The sequence below is a fragment of the Apteryx mantelli genome, unplaced genomic scaffold (genome assembly GCF_036417845.1).
Source record: "Apteryx mantelli isolate bAptMan1 unplaced genomic scaffold, bAptMan1.hap1 HAP1_SCAFFOLD_175, whole genome shotgun sequence".
Lineage (NCBI taxonomy): Eukaryota > Metazoa > Chordata > Aves > Apterygiformes > Apterygidae > Apteryx > Apteryx mantelli.
In genome coordinates, this window is record NW_027118528.1 from 147,318 (window position 1) to 174,127 (window position 26,810).

Below are 26,810 nucleotides of genomic sequence, written 5' to 3' on the forward strand. Positions count from 1 at the left end.
CCTGGACACGCGTGTGCCTGACCCATGAGGCCCCAGACACGCGTGTGCCTGACCCATGAGGCCCCAGACACGCGTGTGCCCAACCCATGACGCCCCCCAGACATGCGTGTGCCCGACCTGTGACGCACTGGACACATGTGTGCCCAACCCATGATGCCCCGGACACGTGTGTGCCCAACCCATGACGCCCCGGACACACGTGTGCCCGAGCCGTTATGCCCCAGACACGCGTGTGCCTGACCCATGACACCCTGGACATGCGTGTGCCCGATCTGTGATGCGCTGGACATGCATGTGCCCGACCCATGACGCCCCGGACACGCATGTGCCCGACCCGTGACACTCCAGACACGCGTGTGCCTGACCCATGACACCCTGGACATGCATGTGCCTGACCTGTGATGCCCCGGACACGCGTGTGCCCAACCCGTGACGCACCGGACACGTGTGTGTGGCTCCCCCAGGCATGTGCCCGACCCGTGATGCCCCGGACACGTGTGTGCCAAACGTGACGCACTGGACACACGTGTGCCTGACCCATGACGCCCCCAGACATGCGTGTGCCCAACCTGTGATGCACTGGACACGCGTGTGCCTGACCTGTGACACCCTGGACACGTGTGTGCCTGACCTGTGACGCACCAGATACACGTGTGTCTGACATGTGACACCCTGGACACGCGTGTGCCTGAGCCATGACACCCTGGACATGCGTGTGCCTGACCCGTGACTCACCAGACACGCGTGTGCCCAACCTGTGACGCCCCTGGACATGCGTGTGCCAAACACGTGATGCCCTGGACATGCATCTGCCCGACCCATGACGCCCCGAACACACGTGTGCCCGACCCATGACGCCCTGGACACGCTTGTGCCTGACCCATGACGCCCCAGACACGCGTGTGCCCAACCTGTGACGCCCTGGACATGCGTGTGTGGATCCCCCAGGTGTGTGCCCAACCCATGACGCCCCCCCAGACACATGTGTGCCCAACCTGTGACACCCCAGACACGCGTGTGCCCAACCTGTGACACTCCAGACACGCGTGTGCCCGACCCATGATGCCCCAGACACACGTGTGTCCAATCCATGACGCACCGGACACGCGTGTTCCCGACCCGTGATGCCCTGGACACGTGTGTGCGACACCCCCCCAGGCGTGTGACCGACCCGTGACGCCCCGGATACGTGTGTGTCTGACCCATGATGCATCGGACACGTGTGTGCCCGACCCGTGACGCCCCACGGCCAGGCGTGTGCGGGGCCCCGTGACGCACCGGACACGCGTGTGCGGTAGCAGCAGTAGACGCGGGCGATGGCGTCCAGGCTCTCCCAGGACTCGGCGCGCTCCAGGAAGCCCTTGAGCTTCACCTCCAGGTTCCTGCCGGCGGTCCGGACACGCGTGAACACGCCGCCACACGCGTGTTTGTGGGGCCGGGTGGGTGGGTGGCGCACACGCAGCCGCCACACGCGTGTTCACGGGGCCGGGTGGGTCGCGCACACGCCCCGCCACGCGTGTGCCGCCGCCGCCCCGGGTGCCGCACGGGCCCCCCCCCGTGAGTGGGAGGGGCCACACGTGTCCACGCGTGTCCAAGTGGGGGGGGCTGGGCCCCCTCCGCGCGCATCCACACGCCTCGACACGCTCCCACATGTGTGTGTGTGGGGGGGGGGGCTGCGCTCCCTAAAGGGGGCGGGGCTACGGGTAGGGGGGCGTGGCCGCCGGGGCCAGCGCGGTGGGGGGGCGGGTCCTGGGAGGGGGGCGGGGCCAGGGCGGGGGCGGGGCCGGGCGCCCGGGTTGGGCGGTGAAGCCGCGCCGCGGCGAGGGGGGGCGGGGCCGAGGCGGGAGCCGCGCGGGGGGCGTGGCCAAGGAGGCTGGTTGGCGGGGGGCGTGGCCGAGGCGGCTGGACGGCGGGGGGCGTGGCCGAGGCGGCTGCGGGGGCGGGGCCGAGGCGGGAGCCGCGCGGGGCCGAGGCGGCGGCGGGAGGGAGGGAGGGAGGGGCCGAGCGCGCGGAGGGGGCGTGGCCAAGGCGGGCGGGGGCGTGGCGGGGGCGTGGCCAAGGCGGCGGCGCTGCGCTCGGGCGCGAAGCCGCAGCGGCGGCGGCGGCCGGCGGAGCGCGGGGGGGGGGGAGGGCGCCGGAAGCGGGGCCTTGGGGGCGGGGCCACGTGACGTCACTCACGCGGCTCCGCCCCGGAAGTAGAAGGCGAGGGCTTTAGGCACCGAATACTGCAGGTCGGGCCCGGCTTGGAGCAGCGACTCCACCGCGATGCACCAGGGCAGCCCCGGGGCGGGTTCCCGCATCCTGCAGCCAAAAATCCCGGGAATTCGCCCCAAAAAAACACCCCCCCGAGGGGCCCCTCCCCCCCCCGGGGCGGCTTCCCGCCTCCCGCGGCCGAAATCCCGGGAATTCGCCCTAAAAAAACGCCCCCCCGTGGTGACCCCCCAGGTCAGGGAAGGGGCCCAGGCGTCCGGGAAAAGGGCCCAGGTGTCCGGGGAAGGAACCCAGGCGTCCGGGAAGGGGCCCAGGCCGTCCGGCAAAGGGGCCCAGGCGTCCGGGGCAGGAACCCAGGCGTCCGGGGAAGGGACCCAGGCGTCCGGGAAAGGGGCCCAGGCGTCCGGGGAAGGGACCCAGGCGTCCGGGAAAAAGGGGCCCAGGCGTCCGGGAAAGGGGCCCAGGCGTCCAGGTGAGGAACCCAGGTGTCCGGGGAAGGAGCCCAGGCGTCCGGGGAAGGGGCCCAGGTGTCCGGGGAAGGGGCCCAGGCGTCCGGGTGAGGAACCCAGGTGTCCGGGGAAAGGGCCCAGGCGTCCGGGAAAAGGGGCCCAGGTGTCCGGGAAAAGGGCCCAGGCATCTGGGGAAGGAGCCCAGGCGTCCGGGGCGAAGGGGCCCAGGTGTCCGGGGAAGGGACCCAGGCGTCTGGGAAAAGGGGCCCAGGCGTCCGGGAAAGGGGCCCAGGTGTCCGGGAAAAGGGCCCAGGCGTCCGGGTGAGGAACCCAGGCATCCGGGTAAAGGGCCCAGGCGTCCGGGGAAGGGGCCCAGGCGTCGGGAAGGAACCCAGGTGTCCGGGGGCAGAAGGGGCCCAGGCGTCCGGGGCAGGAACCCAGGCGTCCGGGGAAGGGGCCCAGGCGTCCGGGGAAGGAACCCAGGCATCCGGGGAAGGGGCCCAGGCGTCCGGGTGAGGAACCCAGGCGTCCGGGGCGAAGGGGCCCAGGCGTCCGGGAAAGGGGCCCAGGCGTCCGGGGAAGGGACCCAGGCGTCCGGGAAAGGGGCCCAGGCGTCCGGGGGAAAGGGCCCAGGTGTCCGGGGAAGGAGCCCAGGTGTCCGGGGAAGGGACCCAGGTGTCCGGGGAAGGAGCCCAGGCGTCCGGGGAAGGGGCCCAGGTGTCCGGGGAAGGAACCCAGGTGTCCGGGGCGAAGGAACCCAGGTGTCCGGGAAAGGGCCCAGGCATCCGGGGAAGGGGCCCAGGTGTCCGGGGAAGGAACCCAGGTGTCCGGGAAAAGGGGCCCAGGCGTCCGGGAAAGGAACCCAGGCGTCCGGAGAAGGGCCCAGGTGTCCGGGGGAAGGGGCCCAGGCGTCCGGGCAGGAACCCAGGCGTCCGGGAAGGAACCCAGGCGTCCGGGGAAGGGGCCCAGGCGTCCGGGTGAGGAACCCAGGCGTCCGGGAAGGGGCCCAGGCGTCCGGGGCGAAGGGGCCCAGGCGTCCGGGAGGGGCCCAGGCATCCGGGCTCACTCGTACTCCTCCCGGCGTTGCGCCAGCTGCTCCCGCCGGTGCTGCTGCAGCAGGGGGCGTCGCTCCTGCGCCGGCGTCTTGGCTGCGCCCCCCCCCCCCACCCCCCCGGTTAGGGGCCCAGGCGTCCGGGAAAGGGCCCAGGCGTCCGGGCACCCAATAACCCCCCCCAAGGGGCCCAGGCGTCCGGGGGACCCAACCTCCCCCCCTCCCCCAGGGACCCAGGCATCCAGGCAGGGCAGGACAAGGGGCCCAGGCGTCCGGGAAAAGGGGCCCAGGCGTCCGGGAAAAGGACCCAGGCATCCGGGAAGGGGCCCAGGCGTCCGGGGAAAAGGGGCCCAGGCGTCCGGGGAAGGACTCAAATGTCCAGAAATGGGACCCAGGCATCCGGGAAAAGGGGCCCAGGCGTCCGGGAAAAGGGGCCCAGGCGTCCGGGAAAAGGGGCCCAGGTGTCCAGGAAGGGGCCCAGGCGTCCGGGCAGGACTCAGGTGTCCGGGAAAAGGGCCCAGGCATCTGGGAAGGGGCCCAGGCATCCGGGAAAAGGGGCCCAGGCGTCCGGGGAAAGGGGCCCAGGCGTCCGGGAAAAGGGGCCCAGGCGTCCGGGCGAGGAACCCAGGCATCCGGGGAAGGGGCCCAGGCGTCCAGGGAAGGGGGCCCAGGCGTCCGGGCAGGACCCAGGCGTCCGGGAAAGGGGCCCAGGTGTCCGGGAAAAGGGGCCCAGGCGTCCGGGGGAAAAAGGGCCCAGGCGTCCGGGCCTTACCGGTGCCCTCGGCCAGCTCCCAGATGCCGTAACCCTGCACCCAGCGGTAGAAGGGGAAGGACCAGGGGCCGCCGTCGTCATCGTCATCGTCACGCGTGTCCGTGTCATCGTCACGCGTGTCCGTGTCATTGTCACGCGTGTCCGTGGCGGCGTCACGTGTGTCCACGATGTCGTCACACGTGTCCGTGGTGTTGTCATGCGTGTCCACGGTGGCGTCACGCGTGTCCGTGGTGGTGTCGCCCGCGTCCCCGGCGTCACCCGCGTCCCCGCGGGGCCGCACACGCGTGTGCGTGTCGCGCTCCGCCACGACGCGCTCCAGGAACCAGGGCAGCGGCGGCAGGAGGCCGCGGGGCTCCGCGTGCAGCCGCGCCAGCAGCAGGCGGCCCAGGGGCCGCGGCGCCGTCACCCGGCACTCGCGCGCCTGCGGGGAGGCGCACACGCTAAGCACACGCTAAGCACACGCGTGTTCCGCCCCGGGTTGGTCATAGGGACGCGCGACACGCTGTGGTCACGGATACGGGGACGTCATGGCTGCCCTGACGCGTCCTGGCGTGTCCGTGGGGACGTGTGACACGCCGCTGTCACGCACACGCTAAGCACACGCGTGTTCTGCCTCGGTCTGGTTTGGTCATAGGGACACGCGACACGCTATGGACGCCTGGGCCCTTCCCGGACGCCTGGGCCCCTCCCGGACGCCTGGGTCCCTTCCCGGACACCTGGGCCCTTCCCGGACACCTGGGCCCTTCCCGGACGCCTGGGCCCCTCTTGGACGCCTGGGCCCCTCCCGGACGCCTGGGCCCCTCCCGGACGCCTGGGCCCTTCCCGGACGCCTGGGCCCCTCCCGGACGCCTGGGCCCTTCCCGGACGCCTGGGCCCCTCCCGGACGCCTGGGTCCCTCCCGGACGCCTGGGCCCTTCCCGGACGCCTGGGTCCCTCCCGGACGACTGGGCCCCTCTCGGACGCCTGGGCCCTTCCCGGATGCCTGGGCCCCTCTCGGACGCCTGGGCCCCTCCCGGATGCCTGGGCCCCTCCCGGACGCCTGGGTCCCTCCCGGACGACTGGGCCCCTCTCGGACGCCTGGGCCCTTCCCGGACGCCTGGGCCCCTCTCGGACGCCCGGCCCCTTCCCGGATGCCTGGGCCCCTCCCGGATGCCTGGGCCCTTCCCGGACGCCTGGGCCCCTCCTGGACGCCTGGGTCCCTCCCGGACGCCTGGGCCCCTCCCGGACGCCTGGGCCCCTCTCGGACGCCTGGGCCCTTCCCGGACGCCTGGGTCCCTCTCGGACGCCTGGGTCCCTCCTGGACGCCTGGGCCCTTCCCGGACACCTGGGCCCTTTCCGGACGCCTGGGCCCCTCTCGGACGCCTGGGCCCTTCCCGGACACCTGGGCCCCTTCCCTGGACGCCTGGGCCCCTTCCCGGACGCCTGGGCCCCTCCCGGACGCCTGGGTCCCTCCCGGACGCCTGGGCCCTTCCCGGACGCCTGGGCCCCTCCCGGACGCCTGGGCCCTTCCCGGACGCCTGGGCCCCTCTCGGATGCCTGGGCCCTTCCCGGACGCCTGGGCCCCTCTCGGATGCCTGGGCCCTTCCCGGACGCCTGGGCCCCTCTTGGACGCCTGGGCCCCCTCCCGGACGCCTGGGCCCCCTCCCGGACGCCTGGGTCCCTCCCGGACGCCTGGGCCCTTCCCGGACGCCTGGGCCCTTCCCGGACACCTGGGCCCTTCCCGGACGCCTGGGTCCCTCCCGGACACCTGGGCCCCTCCTGGATGCCTGGGCCCTTTCCGGACGCCTGGGCCCTTCCTGGACGCCTGGGCCCCTCCCGGATGCCTGGGTCCCTCCCGGACACCTGGGCCCCTCCTGGATGCCTGGGCCCTTCCCGGACGCCTGGGCCCTTCCCGGACGCCTGGGCCCCTCCCGGACGCCTGGGCCCTTCCCGGACGCCTGGGCCCCTCCCGGACGCCTGGGTCCCTCCCGGACGCCTGGGCCCTTCCCGGACGCCTGGGTCCCTCCCGGACGACTGGGCCCCTCTCGGACGCCTGGGCCCTTCCCGGATGCCTGGGCCCCTCTCGGACGCCTGGGCCCCTCCCGGATGCCTGGGCCCCTCCCGGACGCCTGGGTCCCTCCCGGACGACTGGGCCCCTCTCGGACGCCTGGGCCCTTCCCGGACGCCTGGGCCCCTCTCGGACGCCCGGCCCCTTCCCGGATGCCTGGGCCCCTCCCGGATGCCTGGGCCCTTCCCGGACGCCTGGGCCCCTCCTGGACGCCTGGGTCCCTCCCGGACGCCTGGGCCCCTCCCGGACGCCTGGGCCCCTCTCGGACGCCTGGGCCCTTCCCGGACGCCTGGGTCCCTCTCGGACGCCTGGGTCCCTCCTGGACGCCTGGGCCCTTCCCGGACACCTGGGCCCTTTCCGGACGCCTGGGCCCCTCTCGGACGCCTGGGCCCTTCCCGGACACCTGGGCCCCTTCCCTGGACGCCTGGGCCCCTTCCCGGACGCCTGGGCCCCTCCCGGACGCCTGGGTCCCTCCCGGACGCCTGGGCCCTTCCCGGACGCCTGGGCCCCTCCCGGACGCCTGGGCCCTTCCCGGACGCCTGGGCCCCTCTCGGATGCCTGGGCCCTTCCCGGACGCCTGGGCCCCTCTCGGATGCCTGGGCCCTTCCCGGACGCCTGGGCCCCTCTTGGACGCCTGGGCCCCCTCCCGGACGCCTGGGCCCCCTCCCGGACGCCTGGGTCCCTCCCGGACGCCTGGGCCCTTCCCGGACGCCTGGGCCCTTCCCGGACACCTGGGCCCTTCCCGGACGCCTGGGTCCCTCCCGGACACCTGGGCCCCTCCTGGATGCCTGGGCCCTTTCCGGACGCCTGGGCCCTTCCTGGACGCCTGGGCCCCTCCCGGATGCCTGGGTCCCTCCCGGACGCCTGGGCCCTTCCCGGACACCTGGGCCCTTCCCGGACGCCTGGGCCCCCGGGGCAGGGAGTCCCCGTGGGGGCGGGAGCCCAGCCTAGATTAGCAGGGTGGGACCGACATCGGCATCAAAACCACGCGGGCAGGGGCCCAGGCGTCCGGGCAGCGATCCAGGAGGAGCCCAGGCGTCCGGGAAGGGCCCAGGCGTCCGGGAGGGGCCCAGGCATCCAGGGAAGGGCCCAGGTGTCCAGGGCAGGAGGGACCCAGGCGTCTGGGAAAAGGGGCCCAGGCGTCCGGGAAGGGATCCAGGAGTCCGGGGGGCAGAAAGGGCCCAGGCGTCCGGGAAAGGACCCAGGTGTCTGGGAAAGGGCCCAGGCATCCGGGAAAAGGGGCCCAGGCATCCGGGAGGTGAAGGGACCCAGGTGTCCGGGAAGGGGCCCAGGTGTCCGGGAAAAGGGACCCAGGCACCCAGGGAAGGAGCCCAGGCATCCGAGAAGGGGCCCAGGCGTCCGGGGGCAAAGGAACCCAGGCGTCCGGGGCAGGAGGGGCCCAGGCGTCCGGGGCAGGAGGGACCCAGGCGTCCGGGAGGTGAAGGGACCCAGGTGTCCGGGGCAGGAGGGACCCAGGCGTCCGGGGGGCAGAAGGGGCCCAGGCGTCCGGGCCAAGAGGGACCCAGGCGTCCGGGGGGCAGAAGGGACCCAGGTATCCAGGGGGCAGAAGGGGCCCAGGCGTCCGGGGGGCAGAAGGGACCCAGGTATCCAGGGGGCAGAAGGGGCCCAGGCGTCCGGGGGGCAGAAGGGACCCAGACATCCGGGGCAGGAGGGACCCAGGCGTCCAGGGGGCAGAAGGGGCCCAGGCGTCCGGGCCAAGAGGGGCCCCGGCGTCCGGGGGGGCAGAAGGGACCCAGGTATCCAGGGGCAGAAGGGGCCCAGGCGTCCGGAGGCAGAAGGGACCCAGACATCCGGGGCAGGAGGGACCCAGGTGTCCGGGAGGCAGAAGGGGCCCAGGCGTCCGGGGGGCAGAAGGGACCCAGGTGTCCAGGGGGCAGAAGGGGCCCAGGCGTCCGGGAGGCAGGAGGGGACCCAGGCGTCCGGGAGGCAGAAGGGGCCCAGGCGTCCGGGAGGCAGGAGGGACCCAGGCGTCCGGGGGGCAGAAGGGGCCCAGGCGCCCGGGGCAGGGGGGGGGGAGGGGCAGCTCACCGCGCCATGGGGCCACCCGGGGGGGGCCCAGGGGGGCGGCGCCGCTCTCGCCCCGGCTGCCCACGAGGGTGACGGCGACGGCGTCGCGGGTGGCGCCGCAGGGGGGGCGCCCGCCGTCACCCGCACCCGGTAGGCGGCCATGCCTGCTGCCTGCCTGCCTGCCTGCTGCCTGCCTGCCTGCCTGCCTGCCTACCTACCTGCCTGCCCCCCCCCCGCACCCCGTTTTGGGTGCCCCGGCCCCGCCCCCCCCCCACGCGAGGGGGGGCCCAGGTGTCCGGGTTCCACCCACCGCACCCCCAAAAAAGGGGCCCAGGTGTCCGGGGCTCCGCCCACCGCACCCCAAAAAAGGGGCCCCAGTGTCTGGGCTCCGCCCCCCCTCCCCCAAAAGAGGGCCCAGGTGTCCTGGCCCTGCCCACTGCACCCCCCAAAAGGGGGCCCAGGTGTCCAGGCTCCGCCCATGGCACCCCCCGGGGGCCCAGGTGTCCTGGCCCCGCCCACAGCACCCCCAAAAGGGGGGCCCAGGTGTCTGGGCTCCGCCCACTGCACCCCCAGGGGGGCCCAGGTGTCCTGGCCCCTCCCCTCAAAGGTGGCCCAGGCATCCGGGGCCCCTCCCCCCTCCCCAAAAGGGGGCCCAGGCGTCCGGGGCTCCGCCCACAGCACCCCCAGGGGGCCCAGGCGTCCGGGCGCCTGCCCCGCCCCCTCCGTTGCCAAGGGGCGGGGCCCGAGGGAGGGCGGTTGCTAGGGGCGTGGCCGGCGGTTGCCACGGGGTGGGGGCCGTTGCTAAGGGCCGGCGCGGCGGGGCGGTTGCTAGGGGCGGGGCCGGCGGTTGCCACGGGGTGGGGGCCGTTGCTAAGGGCCGGCGCGGCGGGCGGTTGCTAGGGGCGGGGCCGGCGGTTGCCACGGGGTGGGGGCCGTTGCTAAGGGCCGGCGCGGCGGGCGGTTGCTAGGGGCGGGGCCGGCGGTTGCCACGGGGTGGGGGCCGTTGCTAAGGGCCGGCGCGGCGGGCGGTTGCTAGGGGCGTGGCCGGCGGTTGCCACGGGGGGGGAGGCAGAGCCAATGGGAGCCGGCGGCGGCCCCGCGCGGCAGCGCGCATGCGCGCGGCGGGGAGGGGAGGGGAGGCGGGAGGAGGGCGGGGCCGGCAGCGACGACGTCAGCGGGGGCGGGGTGTAAACGCGGCGCCGCTTCCGGTTCCGGCGGGGCGGGCGGGGCGCAGGCGCTTCCGGGTGCGATGGAGTCGGAGGTGGACGACGTGGTGGCCGTGGAGGACCTCATGGTGAGGCCCCGCCCCCGCCCCCGCGCCCCTCCCTTGGCCCCGCCCACCGAGGGGGTCCCGCTTTCCCCCCCCCCCCACCGTGGCGCAGCTGCCGCCGGCCACGCCCCCTCCGCCGCCGGCCGCGCCCTTCCCCCTTGTACCAGGTCACGCGCCCTCCTTTGGCCACGCCCCCGGGGCCTCCCCCCCTCGCGGCCGCCGCCCCCCTCCGCCCGGGCCACGCCCCCCCCGCGGGACCCCTCTCCCTGCGCGCGCTGCGGCCCTGGCCCCGCCCCTCCCCAGCGGCCCCGCCCCCCTGCGACCCCCCCCACCGCCACCATGGCCCCGCCCACCACCTGGCCCCGCCCCCTCGGGACCCTGCCGGCGGCGCTGCCTTGGCCCCGCCCCCCACGACCCCACACCACCGCCGCCATGGCCCCGCCCACCACCTGGCCCCGCCCCCTCGGCCCCCGCCGGCGGCGCTGCCTTGGCCCCGCCCCCTCCCCCTGGCCCCGCCCACCCGGGGGTCGCCTCTCCCGCCCCTCCCCCCAGGCCCGTGGCCGCCGCGTCCCCCTCGTGTCCCCCGCGTGTCCCCATCGCGGTGGCCCCCGCCCCCCGTGTCTCCGCCCCCCCGTGGTCCCCCCCCCCCGTATCCCCCCCACGTGTCCCCGCGTCCCCCCTGCCACCACGTCCTGGTCCCCACGGCTGCGTCCGTGTCCCTGTCCTCGTCCCCACGTCCGTGTCCCCGTGCCGATGGCCCCCGTCCCCCGTGTCCCCGCCGGCCCCACGTCCTCGTCCCCACGTCCTCGTCCCCGTGGCCAAGTCCCCGTCCATGTGCCGATGGCCCCGTCCCCATGTCCCCCACCTCCGTGTCCTTGTCCCCACGTCCCCGTCCCCGCATACATGTACCAATGACCCCATCGCCACGTTCCCCGTGTCCATGTCGTCGTCCCCACGTCCCCATCCCCACGTCCCGTCCCCACGTCCTTGTCCCCACATCCATGTGCCAGTGACCCCCATCCCCACGTCCCTATGTCCCCATGTCCCCGTCCCCACGTCCCCATGTCCATGTCCTCGTCCCCATGTCCCCGTGCTGATGGCCCCCGTCCCCATGTCCCCACCTCCATGTTCTCCTCCCCATGTCCTCGTCCCCATGTCCATGTGCCAATGGCCCCGTCCCCGCGTCCTTGTCCCCATGTCCACATACCAATGGCCCCGTCTCCATGTCTCCATGTCCATGTCCTTGTCCCCACGTCCCCGTCCGTATGTCCCCGTGCTGATGGCCCCCATCTCCATGTCCCCACCTCCATGTCCTCGTCCCCACGTCCCCGTCCCCACGTCCACGTACCAATGACCCCCATCCCCATGTCCCCGTGTCCCCATGTCCCTGTCCCTATGTCCTCGTCCCCATGTCCCCGTCCCCGCGTCCCCGTCCCATGTCCACGTGCTGATGGCCCCCGTCCTCACGTCCCCATCCCCACGTCCCCGTCCCCATCCCCACGTCCCCATCCCCCTGTCCCCGTGCTGATGGCCCCTGTCCCCCACGTCTCCACCTCCATGTCCCCGTCCCCGCGTCCTCGTCCCTGCGTCCTCGTCCCCACGTCCCCGTGCTGATGGCCCCTGTCCCCATGTCCCCATCTCCACGTCCCCCGTCCCCACATCCCTGTGTCCCCACGTCCATGTCTCCCTGTCCCCGTCCCCGCCTCCTCATCCCCACGTCCCCGTCCTCACGTCCACATGCTGATGGCCCCCGTCCCCACGTCCCCACCTCCATGTCCTCGTCCCCACGTCCCCGTCCCCACGTCCCCGTACCAATGGCCCCGTCCCCATGTCCCCGTGTCCATGTCCCCGTGTCCATGTCCCTGTCCCCACGTTCTCATTCCCACGTCCCCGTCCGCATGTCCCCGTGCTGATGGCCCCCATCTCCATGTCCCCATGTCCCCGTCCTCATCCCCACGTCCCTGTGTCCCCACATCCCTGTCCCCATGTCCCCATCCCCACGTCCTCGTCCCCCATGTCCCTGTTCCCACGTCCTCATCCCCACATCCACATACCAATGACCCCGTCCCCATGTCCCCGTGTCCCTGTGTCCATGTGCTCGTCCACATGTCCACATACCGCTCGTCCCCGTCTCCATGTCCCCGTGTCCCTGTGTCCATGTCCTCGTCCCCACGTCCACGTACCAATGACCCCCATCCCCACATCCTTGTCCGCACATCCCTGTGTCCCCACGTCCGTGTCTCCCTGTCCCCGTCCCCACGTCCCCATCCCCCACGTCCCCGTATCAGTGGCCCCCGTCTCCATGTCCCCATGTCCATGTCCCCGTCCCTGCGTCCTCACCCCCCACGTCCCCGTCCCCACGTCCCTGTGCTGATGGTCCCCGTCCCCACGTGCCCACCTCCACGTCCACGTCCCAATGGCCCCCATCCCCACCTCCTCGTCCCCCCGTCCCCCCGCTGACCCGCCGCGGTGACGGTGACGGTGACGGTGACGGTGGCAGGAGCTGGAGCGGCGCTACGGGGCGGCGCGCCGGGCGGGCGAAGTGCCCAAGCAGGCGCAGTTCGAGTACGCCTGGGCCCTGGTGAAGAGCCCCTACGGGCGCGACGTGGCGCGCGGGGCCGCCCTGCTCCAAGGTGGGACGCGTTGGGGACGTTGGGGACGCGTTGGGGACACATTGGGGACACGTTGGGGACACTGGGGACACGGTGGCACCCGGCCGCGGGGGGACGCGGGGACGCCTGGGCCCTGGTGAAGAGCCCCTACGGGCGCGACGTGGCGCGCGGGGCCGCCCTGCTCCAAGGTGGGACCTCGGGGACGCGTTGGGGACACTGGGGACGCGTTGGGGACGCGTTGGGGACACTGGGGACACGGTGGCACCCGGCCGCGGGGGGACGCGGGGACGCCTGGGCCCTGGTGAAGAGCCCGTACGGGCGCGACGTGGCGCGCGGGGCCGCCCTGCTCCAAGGTGGGACCTTGGGGACGCGTTGGGGACGTTGGGGACACGTTGGGGACGCGTTGGGGACACTGGGGACACGGTGGCACCCGGCCGCGGGGGGACGCGGGGACGCCTGGGCCCCGGTGAAGAGCCCCGACGTGGCGCGCGGGGCCGCCCTGCTCCAAGGTGGGACCTCGGGGACGCGTTGGGGACACGTTGGGGACACGTTGGGGACGCTGGGGACACGGTGGCACCCGGCCGCGGGGGGACGCGGGGACGCCTGGGCCCTGGTGAAGAGCCCCTACGGGCGCGACGTGGCGCGCGGGGCCGCCCTGCTCCAAGGTGGGACGCGTTGGGGACACTGGGGACACGTTGGGGACGCGTTGGGGACACTGGGGACACGTTGGGGACGCGTTGGGGACGCTGGGGACACGGTGGCACCCGGCCGCGGGGGGACGCGGGGACGCCTGGGCCCCGGTGAAGAGCCCGTACGGGCGCGATGTGGCGCGCGGGGCCGCCCTGCTCCAAGGTGGAACACGTTGGGGACACGTTGGGGACGCGTTGGGGACACGTTGGGGACGCTGGGGACACGGTGGCACCCGGCCGCGGGGGGACGCGGGGACGCCTGGGCCCTGGTGAAGAGCCCGTACGGGCGCGACGTGGCGCGCGGGGCCGCCCTGCTCCAAGGTGGGACGCGTTGGGGACACTGGGGACACGGTGGCACCCGGCCGCGGGGGGACGCGGGGACGCCTGGGCCCCGGTGCAGAGCCCCGACGTGGCGCGCGGGGCCGCCCTGCTCCAAGGTGGGACCTCGGGGACGCGTTGGGGACACTGGGGACACGTTGGGGACGTTGGGGATGCGTTGGGGACACGTTGGGGACATTGGGGACACGGTGGCACCCGGCCGCGAGGGGACGCGGGGACGCCTGGGCCCTGGTGAAGAGCCCGTACGGGCGCGACGTGGCACGCGGGGCCGCCCTGCTCCAAGGTGGGACGCGTTGGGGACACTGGGGACACAGTGGCACCCAGCCGCGGGGGGACGCGGGGACGCCTGGGTCCCGGTGAAGAGCCCCTACGGGCGCGACGTGGCGCGCGGGGCCGCCCTGCTCCAAGGTGGGACGCGTTGGGGACACGTTGGGGACGTTGGGGACGCGTTGGGGACACGTTGGGGACGCTGGGGACACGGTGGGACCCGGCCGCGGGGGGACGCGGGGACGCCTGGGCCCCGGTGAAGAGCCCCTACGGGCGCGACGTGGCGCGCGGGGCCGCCCTGCTCCAAGGTGGGACGCGTTGGGGACGTTGGGGACACGTTGGGGACGCGTTGGGGACACTGGAGACGTGGAGGGACATGGACATGGGGGACATGGAGGGACATGGGAGGACATGGAGGACATGGAGGGACATGGGGGACATGGAGGGACATGGGGGGACATGGAGGGACATGGAGGGACATGGGGGACATGGAGGGACATGGAGGACATGGAGGACATGGAGGGACATGGGGGACATGGAGGGACATGGGGGACATGGAAGGACATGGAGGGACATGGGGGACATGGAGGGACATGGGGGGACATGGAGGGACATGGGGGACATGGAAGGACATGGAGGGACATGGGGGACATGGAGGGACATGGGGGACATGGAAGGACATGGAGGGACATGGGGGACATGGAGGGACATGGGGGACATGGGGGACATGGAGGGACATGGGGGACATGGAAGGACATGGAGGGACATGGGGGACATGGAGGGACATGGGGGACATGGAAGGACATGGAGGGACATGGGGGGACATGGAGGGACATGGGGGGACATGGGGGACATGGAGGGACATGGGGGGGACATGGGGGACATGGAGGGACATGGGGGACATAGGGGGACATGGGGGGACATGGAGGGACATGGGGGGACATGGAGGGACATGGGGGGACATGGGGGACATGGAGGGACATGGGGGACATAGGGGGACATGGGGGGACATGGAGGGACATGGGGGGACATGGAGGGACATGGAGGGACATGGAGGACATGGGGGGACATGGGGGGACATGGAGGGACATGAGGGGACATGGGACATGGGGGACATGGAGGGACATGGACATGGGGGGACATGGAGGACATGGAGGGACATGGGGGACATGGAGGGACATGGAGGGACATGGGGAGACATGGAGGGACATGGGGGACATGGGGGACATGGGGGGACATGGAGGGACATGGGGGGACATGGAGGGACACGGAGGGACACGGGGGGACACGGGGGGACATGGAGGGACATGGAGGACATGGGGGGACATGGAGGGACATGGAGGGACATGGGGGGACATGGAGGGACATGGGGGGACATGGGGGACATGGAGGGACATGGGGGACATAGGGGGACATGGGGGGACATGGAGGGACATGGGGGACATGGAGGGACATGGAGGGACATGGGGGACATGGAGGGACATGGGGGACATGGGGGGACATGGGGGGACATGGAGGGACATGGGGGGACATGGGGGGACATGGAGGGACACGGAGGGACACGGGGGGACATGGAGGGACATGGAGGACATGGGGGGACATGGAGGGACATGGGGGGACATGGGGGGACATGGAGGGACATGGGGGACATGGAGAGACATGGGGGGACATGGAGGACATGGAGGGACGTGGGGGGACGTGGGGGGACATGGAGGACATGGAGGACATGGGGGACATGGAGGACATGGAGGGACATGGGGGGACATGGACATGGAGGGACATGGGGGACATGGAAGGACATGAGGGACATGGAGGGACATGGAGGACATGGAGGGACATGGAGGGACATGGAGGACATGGAGGACATGGGGGGACATGGAGGGACATGGGAGGACATGGGGGACATGGAGGGACATGGAGGGACATGGGGGGACATGGGGGGACATGGGGGGACATGGAGGGACATGGGGGACATGGAGAGACATGGGGGGACATGGAGGACATGGAGGGACGTGGGGGGACGTGGGGGGACATGGGGGACATGGAGGACATGGAGGGACATGGAGGGACATGGAGGACATGGAGGGACATGGAGGGACATGGGGGGACATGGAGGGACATGGGGGACATGGAGGACATGGAGGGACATGGAGGGACATGGAGGACATGGAGGGACATGGAGGACATGGAGGGACATGGGGGGACATGGAGGGACATGGAGGACATGGAGGGACATGGGGGGACATGGAGGGACATGGAGGGACATGGGGGACATGGAGGACATGGAGGGACATGGAGGACATGGGGGGACATGGAGGGACATGGAGGACATGGAGGGACATGGGGGGACATGGAGGGACATGGAGGGACATGGGGGACATGGAGGACATGGAGGGACATGGGGGGACATGGAGGGACATGGGGGACATGGGGGACATGGAGGACATGGAGGGACATGGGGGGACATGGGGGACATGAAGGGACATGGGGGACATGGAGGGACATGACATGGGGTCACCTGGCCACATGGGGACACAGGGAGGACCCAGGAACGCGTGGGTGACACATGGTGACACAGGACGCGGGGGGACACGTCACCTTGGGACGACCGCGACCCAACCGTGACTAATCCGTGTTTCCTTTGTCCCCCTCCATGTCCCTTCCGTCCCCTTCGTGTCCCCCCCGTGTCCCCCGTGTCCCCCATGTCCCCCGTGTCCCCTCGATGTCCCCGCGTCCCCGCAGAGCTGATGCCCAAGGGCACCAAGGAGGAGCAGCGCGACTACGTCTTCTACCTGGCCGTGGCCACAACTACCGCCTCAAGGTGGGGACACGCGGGGACACGTGGGGACACGGGGGGACACATGGGGACACGCGGGGACACGCAGGGACATGGGACGGGGACGCCTCCGTGGGGATCCCAGCCGTGGTGACGGGGCCGCGTCCTTGGGGGACTCGGGGACGTGGGCGACGTGGGGACGGGGACGTGTCTGTGGGGGACACGGGGGGACGGTGACACGTCCGTGGGGGACGTGGGGCGATGTGGCACGTCCTTAAGGGACGCGGGGACGGGGACGCGTCCGTGGGGGACACGGGGACGTGGCTGGAGGCAGGGGACAAGGAGCAGAGAAGGGACCAGGGGGCTGGTGGCACCTTGGGGACATGGGGGGAGTCGGTGGCACCGGGGGGGACCTGGAGGGGGCTGGTGGCACCAGGGGGGGACATTGGGGACAGGGGGAGGTTGGTGGCACCAGGGGGGACAAAGTGACACCGGCCCTGACGGTGTCGTCCCTCTGCCCTGTCCCCTGTCCTGTGTCCCTCTTCCCGTGTCCCCACCGTGTCTCTGTGCGTCCCGTGTCCCCGTGTCCCCTTGTGTCCCCGTGTCTGATGTCCCCGTGTCCCCATGTCTTCTGTGTCCCCATGTCCCGTGTCCCCTATGTCCCCATGTCCCTGTGTCCCCATGTGTCCTCACGTCCCTGTGTCCCGTGTCCCCCCGTGTCCTGTGTCCCCATGTCCCCATGTGTCCCCCATGTCACTGTGTCATTGTGTCCCATGTTCTGCATTCTTGTGTCCCCGTGTCCCCTGTGTTCCCGTGTGTCCCCGTGTCCTTCTGTCCTGCGTCCCCGTGTCCCCCACGTCCCCGTGTTTCCCATTTCCCTGCGTCCCGTGTCATCACGTGTCCCGTGTCCTGCTGTGTCCTATGTCCCCATGTGTCCCGTGTCCTGCTGTGTCCCCTGTCCTGGCGTGTCCCGTGGCACCACGTGTCCCCTGTCCTGGCGTGTCCTGTGTGTGTCCTGGTGTCCCATGTCCTGGTGTGTCCCGTGTCCTGGCGTGTCACATGTCATCACGTGTCCCGTGTCCTGCTGTGTCCTGTGTCCTGGTGTGTCCCGTCCGTGTCATCACATGTCCCCATGTCCGTGGCGTGTCCTGGTGTGTGCTGGCTTGTCCTGGCGTGTCCCATGTCCCCCGTTGTTCTGTGTCCCATGTCATCACGTGTCCCGTGTCCCGGTGTTTCCATGTCCCGTGTCATGACATGTGCTGGCGTGTCCCTTGTCCCATGTTGTTCTGTGTCCTGTGCCATCACGTTTCCCGTGTCCTGATGTGTCCCGTGTCCTGGCGTTGTCCCATGCTGTGGCATGTCCTGGTGTGTCCTGTGTGCTGACGTGTCATGGCGTGTCCTGGTGTGTCCCATGTCATCACATGTCCCATGTCCCGGTGTGTCCTGTGTCCCGTGTCCTGGCGTTTCCCATGTCCTTGCATATCCCATGGCGTGGCGTGTCCTGGCGTGTGCTGGCGTGTCCCTTGTTGTTCTGTGTCCCATGTCATCATGTGTCCCATGTCCCGGTGTGTCCCATGTCCCGTGTCCTGGTGTTTCCCATGTCCCGTGTCTTGGCATGTCGTGGCGTGTCATGGCGTGTCCTGGCATGTCTCATGTCCCATGTTGTTCTGTGTCCCGTGCCATCACGTGTCCCATGTCCCCATGTGTCCCGTGTCCTGTGTCCCGGTGTTTCCCGTGTCCCGGTGTTTCCCGTGTCCTGGTGTTTCCCATGTCCCGTGTCTTGGCATGTCGTGGCGTGTCGTGGCATGTCGTGGCGTGTCCCATGTCCCACGTTGTTCTGTATCCCGTGCCATCACGTGTCCCATGTCCTGATGTTGTCCCATGTCCTGATGTGTCCCATGTCCCGTGTCCTGGTGTTTTCCATGTCCTGGCATGTCCTGGTGTGTCCCGTGTTGTGGCGTGTCATTGCATGTCCTGGCATGTCTCATGTCCCATGTTGTTCTGTGTCCTGTGCCATCACGTTTCCCGTGTCCTGATGTGTCCCGTGTCCCCGTGTCCCGGTGTTTTCCATGTCCTGGCGTGTCCCGGCGTGTCCCGTGTCGCTGGCGTGTCGCTGGCGTGTCGCTGGCGTGTCGGCGGCAGGAGTACGAGCGGGCGCTGCAGTACGTCGAGGGGCTGCTGCGGGCCGAACCCGGCAACGAGCAGGGGCTGCGGCTGCGGCGCCGCCATCCGCGACAGCATGCGCAAAGGTGGGTCCCGCACACGCCTCGACACGCTTAGTCACGCCTAAACACGCCTCGACGCGCTAAGTCGCGCCTAAACGTGCCTAAACACACGTAAACACGCCTAAACGCGGTTACATGTGGTGACACGGGGCTACGTGGCCTCCAGGGCTGCGGCTGCGGCGCCGCGTCCGCGACACAGCGTGCCGCAAAGGTGGGTCCCCGCACACGCCTCGACACGCTTAGTCACGCCTAAACACGCCTCGACACGCCAAGTCGCGCCTAAACGCGCCTAAACACGCCTAAACGCAGTTACATGCGGTGACACGGGGCTACGTGGCCTCCAGGGCTGCGGGCTGCGGCGCTTGCGTCCGCGACGGCGTGCGCAAAGGTGGGTCCTGCACACGCCTCGAACACGCTTAGTCACGCCTAAACACGCTAAGTCACGGCCTAAACGTGCCTAAACACGCCTAAACACGCCTAAACGTGGTTACATGCGGTGACACGGGGCTCCGTGGCCTCCAGGGCTGCGGCTGCGGCGCCGCGTCCGCGACAGCGTGCACAAAGGTGGGTCCCGCACACGCCTCGACACGCTTAGACACGCTTAGACACGCTAAGTCACGCCTAAACACGCCTAAACACGCCTAAACGTGCCTAAACGTGGTTACATGCGGTGACATGGGGCTCCGTGGCCTCCAGGGCTGCGGCCTGCGACGCCGCGTCCGCGACGGCGTGCGCAAAGGTGGGTCCCGCACACGCCTCGACACGCTTAGACACGCTTAGACACGCTTAGTCACGCCTAAACGCGCCTAAACGCGCCTAAACACGCCTAAACATGCCTAAACCATGCCTAAACGCGGTTACGTGCGGTGACACAGGGCTACGTGGCCTCCAGGGCTGCGGCTGCGGCGCCGCATCCGCGACAGCATGCGCAAAGGTGGGTCCCGCACACGCCTCGACACGCTTAGTCACGCCAAAACACGCCTCGACACGCTAAGTCGCGCCTAAATGCGCCTAAACACGCCTAAACGCGGTTACATGCGGTGACCTGGGGCTACGTGGCCTCCAGGGCTGCGGCTGCGGCGCCGCGTCCGCGACAGCATGCGCAAAGGTGGGTCCCGCACACGCCCTCGACACGCTTAGTCACGCCTAAACACGCCTTGACACTCTAAGTCGCGCCTAAATGCGCCTAAACATGCCTAAACGCGGTTACATGCGTGGTGACACGGGGCTACGTGGCCTCCAGGGCTGCGGCTGCGGCGCCGCGTCCGCGACAGCAATGCGCAAAGGTGGGTCCCGCACACGCCTCGACACGCTTAGTCACGCCTAAACACGCCTCGACACGCTAAGTCGCGCCTAAACGCGCCTAAACACGCCTAAACGTGGTTACATGCGGTGACACGGGGCTCCGTGGCCTCCAGGGCTGCGGCTGGCGGCACCGTGTCTGTGACGGCATGCGCAAAGGTGGGTCCCGCACACGCCTCGACACGCTTAGTCACGCCTAAACATGCCTCGACATGCTAAGTCGCGCCTAAACACGCCTAAACACGCCTAAACGCGGTTACATGCGGTGACACGGGGCTACGTGGCCTCCAGGGCTGCGGCTGCGACGCCCGCGTCCGCGACGGCGTGCGCAAAGGTGGGTCCCGCACACGGCCTTGACATGCTTAGACATGCCTAAACACGCTAAGTCACGCCTAAACGTGCCTAAACACGCGGTTAAACACGCCTAAACGCGGTTACATGCGGTTCCACGGGGCTACGTGGCCTCCAGGGCTGCGGCTGCGGCGCCGCGTCCGCGACGGCGTGCGCAAAGGTGGGTCCCGCACACGCCTTGACACGCTTAGACAACGCTTAGACACGCTAAGTCACGCCTAAACGTGCCTAAACACACCTAAACGCGCCTAAACGCGGTTACATGCGGTGACACGGGGCTACGTGGCCTCCAGGGCTGCGGCTGCGGCGCCGCGTCCGCGACGGCGTGCGCAAAGGTGGGTCCCGCACACGCCTTGACACGCTTAGACACGCTTAGACACGCTAAGTCACGCCTAAACGTGCCTAAACACACCTAAACACGCCTAAACGCGGTTACATGCGTTCCACGGGGCTCCGTGGCCTCCAGGGCTGCGGCTGCGGCGCCGCGTCCGCGACGGCGTGCGCAAAGGTGGGTCCCGCACACGCCTTGACACGCTTAGACACGCTTAGACACGCTAAGTCACGCCTAAACGTGCCTAAACACGCTTAGTCACGCCTAAACGTGCCTAAACACACCTAAACACGCCCTAAACGCGGTTACATGCGGTTACACCGGACTCCGTGGCCTCCAGGGCTGCGGCTGCGGCGCCGCGTCCGCGACAGCGTGCGCAAAGGTGGGTCCCGCACATGCCTCGACACGCTTAGTCACGCCTAAACACACTAAGTCACGCCTAAACGCGCCTAAACACGCCCTAAACGCGGTTACATGCGGTGACACGGGGCTACGTGGCCTCCAGGGCTGCCCCAACACGCCCCAACACGCCTCCTCCCCCCACCACCACCGTGGCAGCTGCCGTGTCCCCACGCGTGTCCCGGGTGGCAGCGCCGCCCCCGCGTGTCTCCCCCCCCTGCCCACACGTGTCCCCTCTGCCCACGTGTCCCTTGCCCACAAGTCCTCCCCTGCCCACACATGTCCCTGCCCACGTGTCCCCCCTGCCCACGTGTGTCCCTGCCCACATGTCTCCCCCTGCCCCACACGTGTTCTCCCCTGCTCACACATGTCCCTGCCCCCGTGTCCTCCCCTGCCCAACACGTGTCCCTGCCCACGTGTCCTCCCCTGCCCACATGTGTCCCTGCCCAAATGTGTCCCCCTCTGCCCACATGTCCCCCCACCCACACGTGTCCCTGCCCACATGTGTCCCCCTCTGCCCACGTGTCCCTGCCCACACGTGTTCCCCCTGCCCACACGTGGTCCCCCCTACCTACACATGTCCCTGCCCACACGTGTTCCCCCTGCCCACACATGTCCCTGCCCACACATGTCCCCCCCGCCCACACGTGTCCCTGCCCACATGTGTTCCCCTTCTGCCCACATGTGTCCTCCCCTGCCCACACGTGTCCCTGCTGACACGTGTCCCTCCCCTGCCCACACGTGTCCCTGCCCAAATGTGTCCCCCTCTGCCCACATGTCCCCCCTGCCCACACGTGTCTCCCCTGCCTACACGTGTCCTCCCCTGCCCACATGTGTCCATCCCTGCCCACACATGTCCCTGCCCACATGTGTCCCCCTGCCCACATGTGTCCTCCCCTGCCCACACATGTCCCCCCTGCCCCACACGTGTCCCCCTGCCCACATGTGTCCCCCTGCCCACACCGTGTCCTCCCCTGCCCACACATGTCCCTGCCCACACGTCCTCCCCTGCCCACACGTCCTCCCCTGCCCACACGTGTCCCCCTCTGCCCACACGTGTCCCTTCCCACCTGTGTCCCCCCCCGCCCACACATGTCCCTGCCCACACGTGTCCCCCCCCACCCACACGTGTCCCCCCCGCCCACTACGTGTCCCCCCTTGCCCACGTGTCCCTGCCCACGTGTCCTCCCCTGCCCACACGTGTCCTCCCCTTGCCCACATGTGTCTCCCCCTGCCCACAACGTTTCCCCCCGCCCACACCTGTCCTTGCCCACACATGTCCCTGCCCACATGTGTCCCCCCTGCCCACATGTGTTCTCTCCTGCCCACACATGTCCCTGCCCATTCGTGTCCCTGCCTACACATGTCCCACACTGCGCACACGTGTGTCCTTGCCCACACGTGTACCCCCGCACACGTGTCCTTGCCCACATGTGTCCCCCCTGTCCACGTGTCCCTGCCCATGCATGTCCCCCTCTGCCCACACGTGTCCCCCTGCCCACACGTGTCCCCCCCTGCCCACACGTGTCCGTCCCTGCCCACACGTGTCCCTGCCCACACGTGTCCCCCTGCCCACACGTGTCCTCCCCTGCCCCACGTGTGTCCCTGCACACACGTCCCCCCTGCCCACACATGTCCCTGCCCACGCGTGTCCCCGCAGACGGCCTCCTGGGCATGGCGCTCGTGGGCGGCCTGGCCCTCGGCCCTCGCGGCCTCCTCCGGCCTCGCCATCGCCAAGGCCAAGTCGTGACACCGCCGTGTCACCGTCACGTCACCGCCGCGTGTCACCGTGTCACCGCTGCGTGTCATTGACGTGTCATCAGCGTGTCATCGCCTGTCGCCGGCGTGTCCCGCGGCCCCCAGCGCCCTGCAGTAGGTCCCGTGTCCCTTCCGTGTCCCCTCTGTGTCCTCTCCATGTCCCCCCTGTCCCCGTGTCCCCCCATGTCCCCTCTGTGTCCCCCGTGTCCCCTCCATGTCCCCCTGTCCCTGTGTCCCCCCCGTGTCCCCTCATGTCCCCTCTGTGTCCCCTCCGTGTCCCCCCCCATGTCCCCTTGTCCCCACACTCCGGGGCCGGAGCGGTGGCGCAGTGACAACGCAGTGGCAACGCGGGTGATGCTGCGGTGACGACACGGCGACAACATGGCAACAACATGGCAACGCCACGGTGACAACACCGGCGGCACCGTGACGACACAGCAGCACCACGATGACACGTGACACTCCAGTGACACCATGGTGACGCCCTGGTGACGACGCGGTGACAAAACGGTGACACCACGATGACCCAGCGACGACACGGTGACGCCACGACGTGGCGCCGCCACCGCCGGGGACGCGGGGACGAGCGGGTGACGCGGAAGCGGCGGCGGTGGCCCGGGTGACGTCGCGGTGACGCCGCGGTGACGGCCACAACCGCCGTGGGGTTGGGGGTGGTGGGGGGGACGGAGCCACCCCGGGGCGGTGACACCCCCGTGTCCCCCCCCCCCCCCGCGTCCCCCCCCCATGTCCCCCCAGTGCCTTGGGGCCACGTCAGCACGGGGGGGGGGGGTGTCCGTGCGCTGTGGGGACACGCGTGTCCCCTGTCCCCCCCCCGTGTCCCCTGTCCCCCCCCCCCCCGCAGTGTAAATAAAACCCGGTTGCGTTCAATGTGGCTCCGGCGTGGTGACGGGCGCCCGGACGCCTGGGCCCCTTCCCCGGACACCTGGGCGCCTCCCCGGACACCTGGGTCCCTTCCCGGACACCTGGGCCCCTTCCCAGACACCTGGGTCCCTCCCGGACACGTGGGGTCCCTCCCGGACACCTGGGCCCTTCCCCGGACACCTGGGTCCCTTCCCGGACACCTGGGCCCCTTCCCCGGACACCTGGGGCCCTTCCCCCGGACGCCTGGGCCCCTTCCCCGGACACCTGGGTCCCTCCCGGACACCTGGGCCCTTCCCCGGACGCCTGGGCCCCTTCAATGTGTGTGGGGGGGGGTTCCAATGTCTTGTATCAGGGTTGATCGGGGGGGCCCAGGCGTCCGGGGTCCCCCCTCCATTTCCCCCCCCCTCCAAAAGGGCCCAGGCGTCCGGGTGTCTCCCATCCCCCCCCCCCCCAAAGGGCTCAGGCGTCTCCTGTTCCACCCCCCCCCCCCCCGAAGGGGCCCAGGCGTCCGGGCGCGTGCCGGGCAGGAGGCCGCCCTTTCCTGCCCCGGTTGGGGGGGGGGGGCCCAGGCGTCCGGGGGTTGGTGGCGGAGGGGGGAGGGGGGGAAGAACAGAGGCTCCCGGACGCCTGGGCCCCTTTCGGGGGGGGGGGGAGGGGAGGGAGCAGTGCCGGGAAGGGGCGGGGGAGGGGCCCCGTTACGGCTCCCCCGAGCCCCGTTAATCCCCGGTTTTGGGCCGGGCCCGGACGCCTGGGCCCCTCCTGGGCGGGGGAGGGGAGGCGGCCCGGACGCCTGGGCTCCTTTTGGGGGTGGGGGGAGGGGTTGGAGCGGGAGCAGCCGGACGCCTGGGTCCCTGTTGGTCACCCCGTGACGGGTGGGGTTCAAGGGGCCCAGGCGTCCGGGTCATGTTGGGGGGGCCCAGGCGTCCGGGTGCGTTTGGGGGGGGCCCAGGCGTCCGGGTGACGTTCGAGGGGGCCCAGGCATCCGGGTGGGCTTGGAGGGGACCCGGGCATCTGGGTGCATTTGGGGGGCCCAGGCGTCTGGTTGGGTTTGGGGGGGGCCCAGGCGTCCGGGTGGGCTTGGAGGGGGCCCGGGCATCTGGGTGCATTTGGGGGGCTCAGGCGTCCGGGTTGGGTTTGGGGGGGGCCCAGGCGTCCGGGTGGGTTTGAGGGGCCCAGGCGTCCGGGTGAGGTTGGAGGGGGCGCAGGTGTCCAGGTGACGTTTGAGGGGCCCAGGCGTCCGGGTGGGTTTGGAGGGGGCCCAGCTGTCTGGGTTGTGTGGGGGGCCCAGGCATCTGGGTGACCTTCGAGGGGCCCAGGTGTCCGAGTGGGTTTGGGGGCCCAGGTGTCCGGTTCGGTTTGGGGGAGGGCCCAGGCATCCGGGTGACATTCAAGGGGCCCAGGCGTCCGGGTGAGGTTCAAGGGACCCAGGCGTCCGAGTGGGCTTTGAGGGGGCCCAGGGCGTCCGGTTTGGTTTGGGGGGGGGCCCAGGTGTCCAAGTGAAGTTCAAGGGGCCCCAGGCGTCCGGGTGGGCTTGGAGGGGGCCCCAGGTGTCCAGATTGTGGGGGGGGGGCCCAGGCATCCGGGTGACCTTTGAAGGGGCCCAGGCGTCCAGGTGGGTTTGAGGGGCCCAGGTGTCCGGGTGACATTCAAGGGGCCCAGGTGTCCGGGTGGGCTTAGAGGGGGCCCAGGTGTCCAGATTGTGTGGGGGGCCCAGGCGTCCGGGGTGACCTTCAAAGGGCCCAGGTGTCCGGGTGAGGTTATAGGGGGCCCAGGTGTCCGAGTGGGCTTGGAGGGCCCAGGCGTCCGGGTGGGTTTGAGGGGCCCAGGCGTCCGGGTGAGTTTGGAGGGGCCCAGGCGTCCGGGCAGGCTTGGAGGGCCCAGGCATCTGGGTGCGGTTTAAGGGGCCCAGGCGTCCGGGTGAGGTTCGAGGGTCCCAGGTGTCCGGGTGACATTCGAGGGGCCCAGGCGTCCGGGTGAGCTTCAAAGGGCCCAGGCGTCTGGGTGGGCTTGGAGGGCCCAGGCGTCCGGGTGCAGTTCGAGGGGCCCAGGCGTCCGGGTGTGGCCGGGGGAGGGGCCCAGGCGTCCGGGCCCCGCCCCCTCTGGCCCTGGCCCAGCCCGGGTTGGCGTCAACAGGAAAACGGGAGCCGGTGCCAGCTGGGGGGGGGGGAGGGGCCGGACGCCTGGGCCCCCGCCGGAACGGCTACGGAAGGGGCAGGGACGGGGCCCGGACACCTGGGCCCTTTCCGGGCAGGGGAGGGGCCGGGACACCGGGGGTTGGCTGGGGAGCGATCACACCCCTGTCGCGCCCCCCCCAATTCCCTCCCCCCCCCCAGCAGCGCCCCCCCACGGCCCATTCACACCCCCGTTCACACCCCCACTGCGGCCCCGTTCACACCCCATTGCAGCCCCATTCACACCCCTTTGCACCCCCATTCACACCCCATTTCACCCCCATTCACACCCCTTTGCACCCCCCCGTTCACACCCCATTTCACCCCCATTCACACCCCTTTGCACCCCCCATTCACACCCCATTGCGAACCCGTTCACACCCCATTGCGAACCCGTTCACACCCCTTTGCACCCCCCGTTCACACCCCATTTCACCCCCCGTTCACACCCCTTTGCACCCCCATTCACACCCCTTTGCACCCCCGTTCACACCCTCATTTCACCCCCATTCACACCCCTTTGCACCCCCGTTCACACCCCATTGCGAACCCCGTTCACACCCCTTTGCACCCCCCGTTCACACCCCATTTCACCCCCATTCACACCCCATTGCGAACCCGTTCACACCCCTTTGCACCCCCGTTACGAACCGAATTCACCCCCGGTCACACCTCTGTTGAACCCTCTTTCACACCCCGTTTTGATCCCCGTTCCCACCCGATTTCACCCCCCGTTTCACCCCCGTTCACACCCCGTTGCCGGCTCATCCGCGCCCCATTGGACCCTCATTGTACCCCCCCCCCGTTCCCACCCCGTTGCACCCCTAATTACACCCCTTTGCACCCCCGTTCACACCCCACCAATCCCCCCCCCCCCCGG

The 26,810-nt window shown here is 70.5% G+C and overlaps 2 protein-coding genes across 2 annotated transcripts in view; one reads left to right on the forward strand and one right to left on the reverse strand.

Annotated features, from left to right (window-relative positions):
* Window positions 1-9,010, reverse strand: part of LOC136995915 (polyunsaturated fatty acid lipoxygenase ALOX15B-like) — a 30,695-nt gene extending 21,685 nt beyond the window's left edge. The window contains 6 exon segments of the mRNA XM_067316912.1: window positions 1,279-1,382; window positions 2,179-2,301; window positions 3,727-3,808; window positions 4,484-4,934; window positions 8,596-8,672; window positions 8,675-9,010. Coding sequence (XP_067173013.1) covers window positions 1,279-1,382; window positions 2,179-2,301; window positions 3,727-3,808; window positions 4,484-4,934; window positions 8,596-8,672; window positions 8,675-8,720 — 883 coding nt within the window. The 5' untranslated portion in view covers window positions 8,721-9,010.
* A 741-nt stretch (window positions 9,011-9,751) lies between these two features.
* Window positions 9,752-22,869, forward strand: FIS1 (fission, mitochondrial 1). The gene is given in 8 exon segments (XM_067316907.1): window positions 9,752-9,852; window positions 12,329-12,461; window positions 16,478-16,539; window positions 16,542-16,556; window positions 18,654-18,734; window positions 18,736-18,760; window positions 22,780-22,837; window positions 22,839-22,869. Coding segments are annotated over 8 exon segments (450 nt in total). The 5' UTR covers window positions 9,752-9,807.
* The last annotated feature ends 3,941 nt before the right edge of the window (window positions 22,870-26,810 follow it).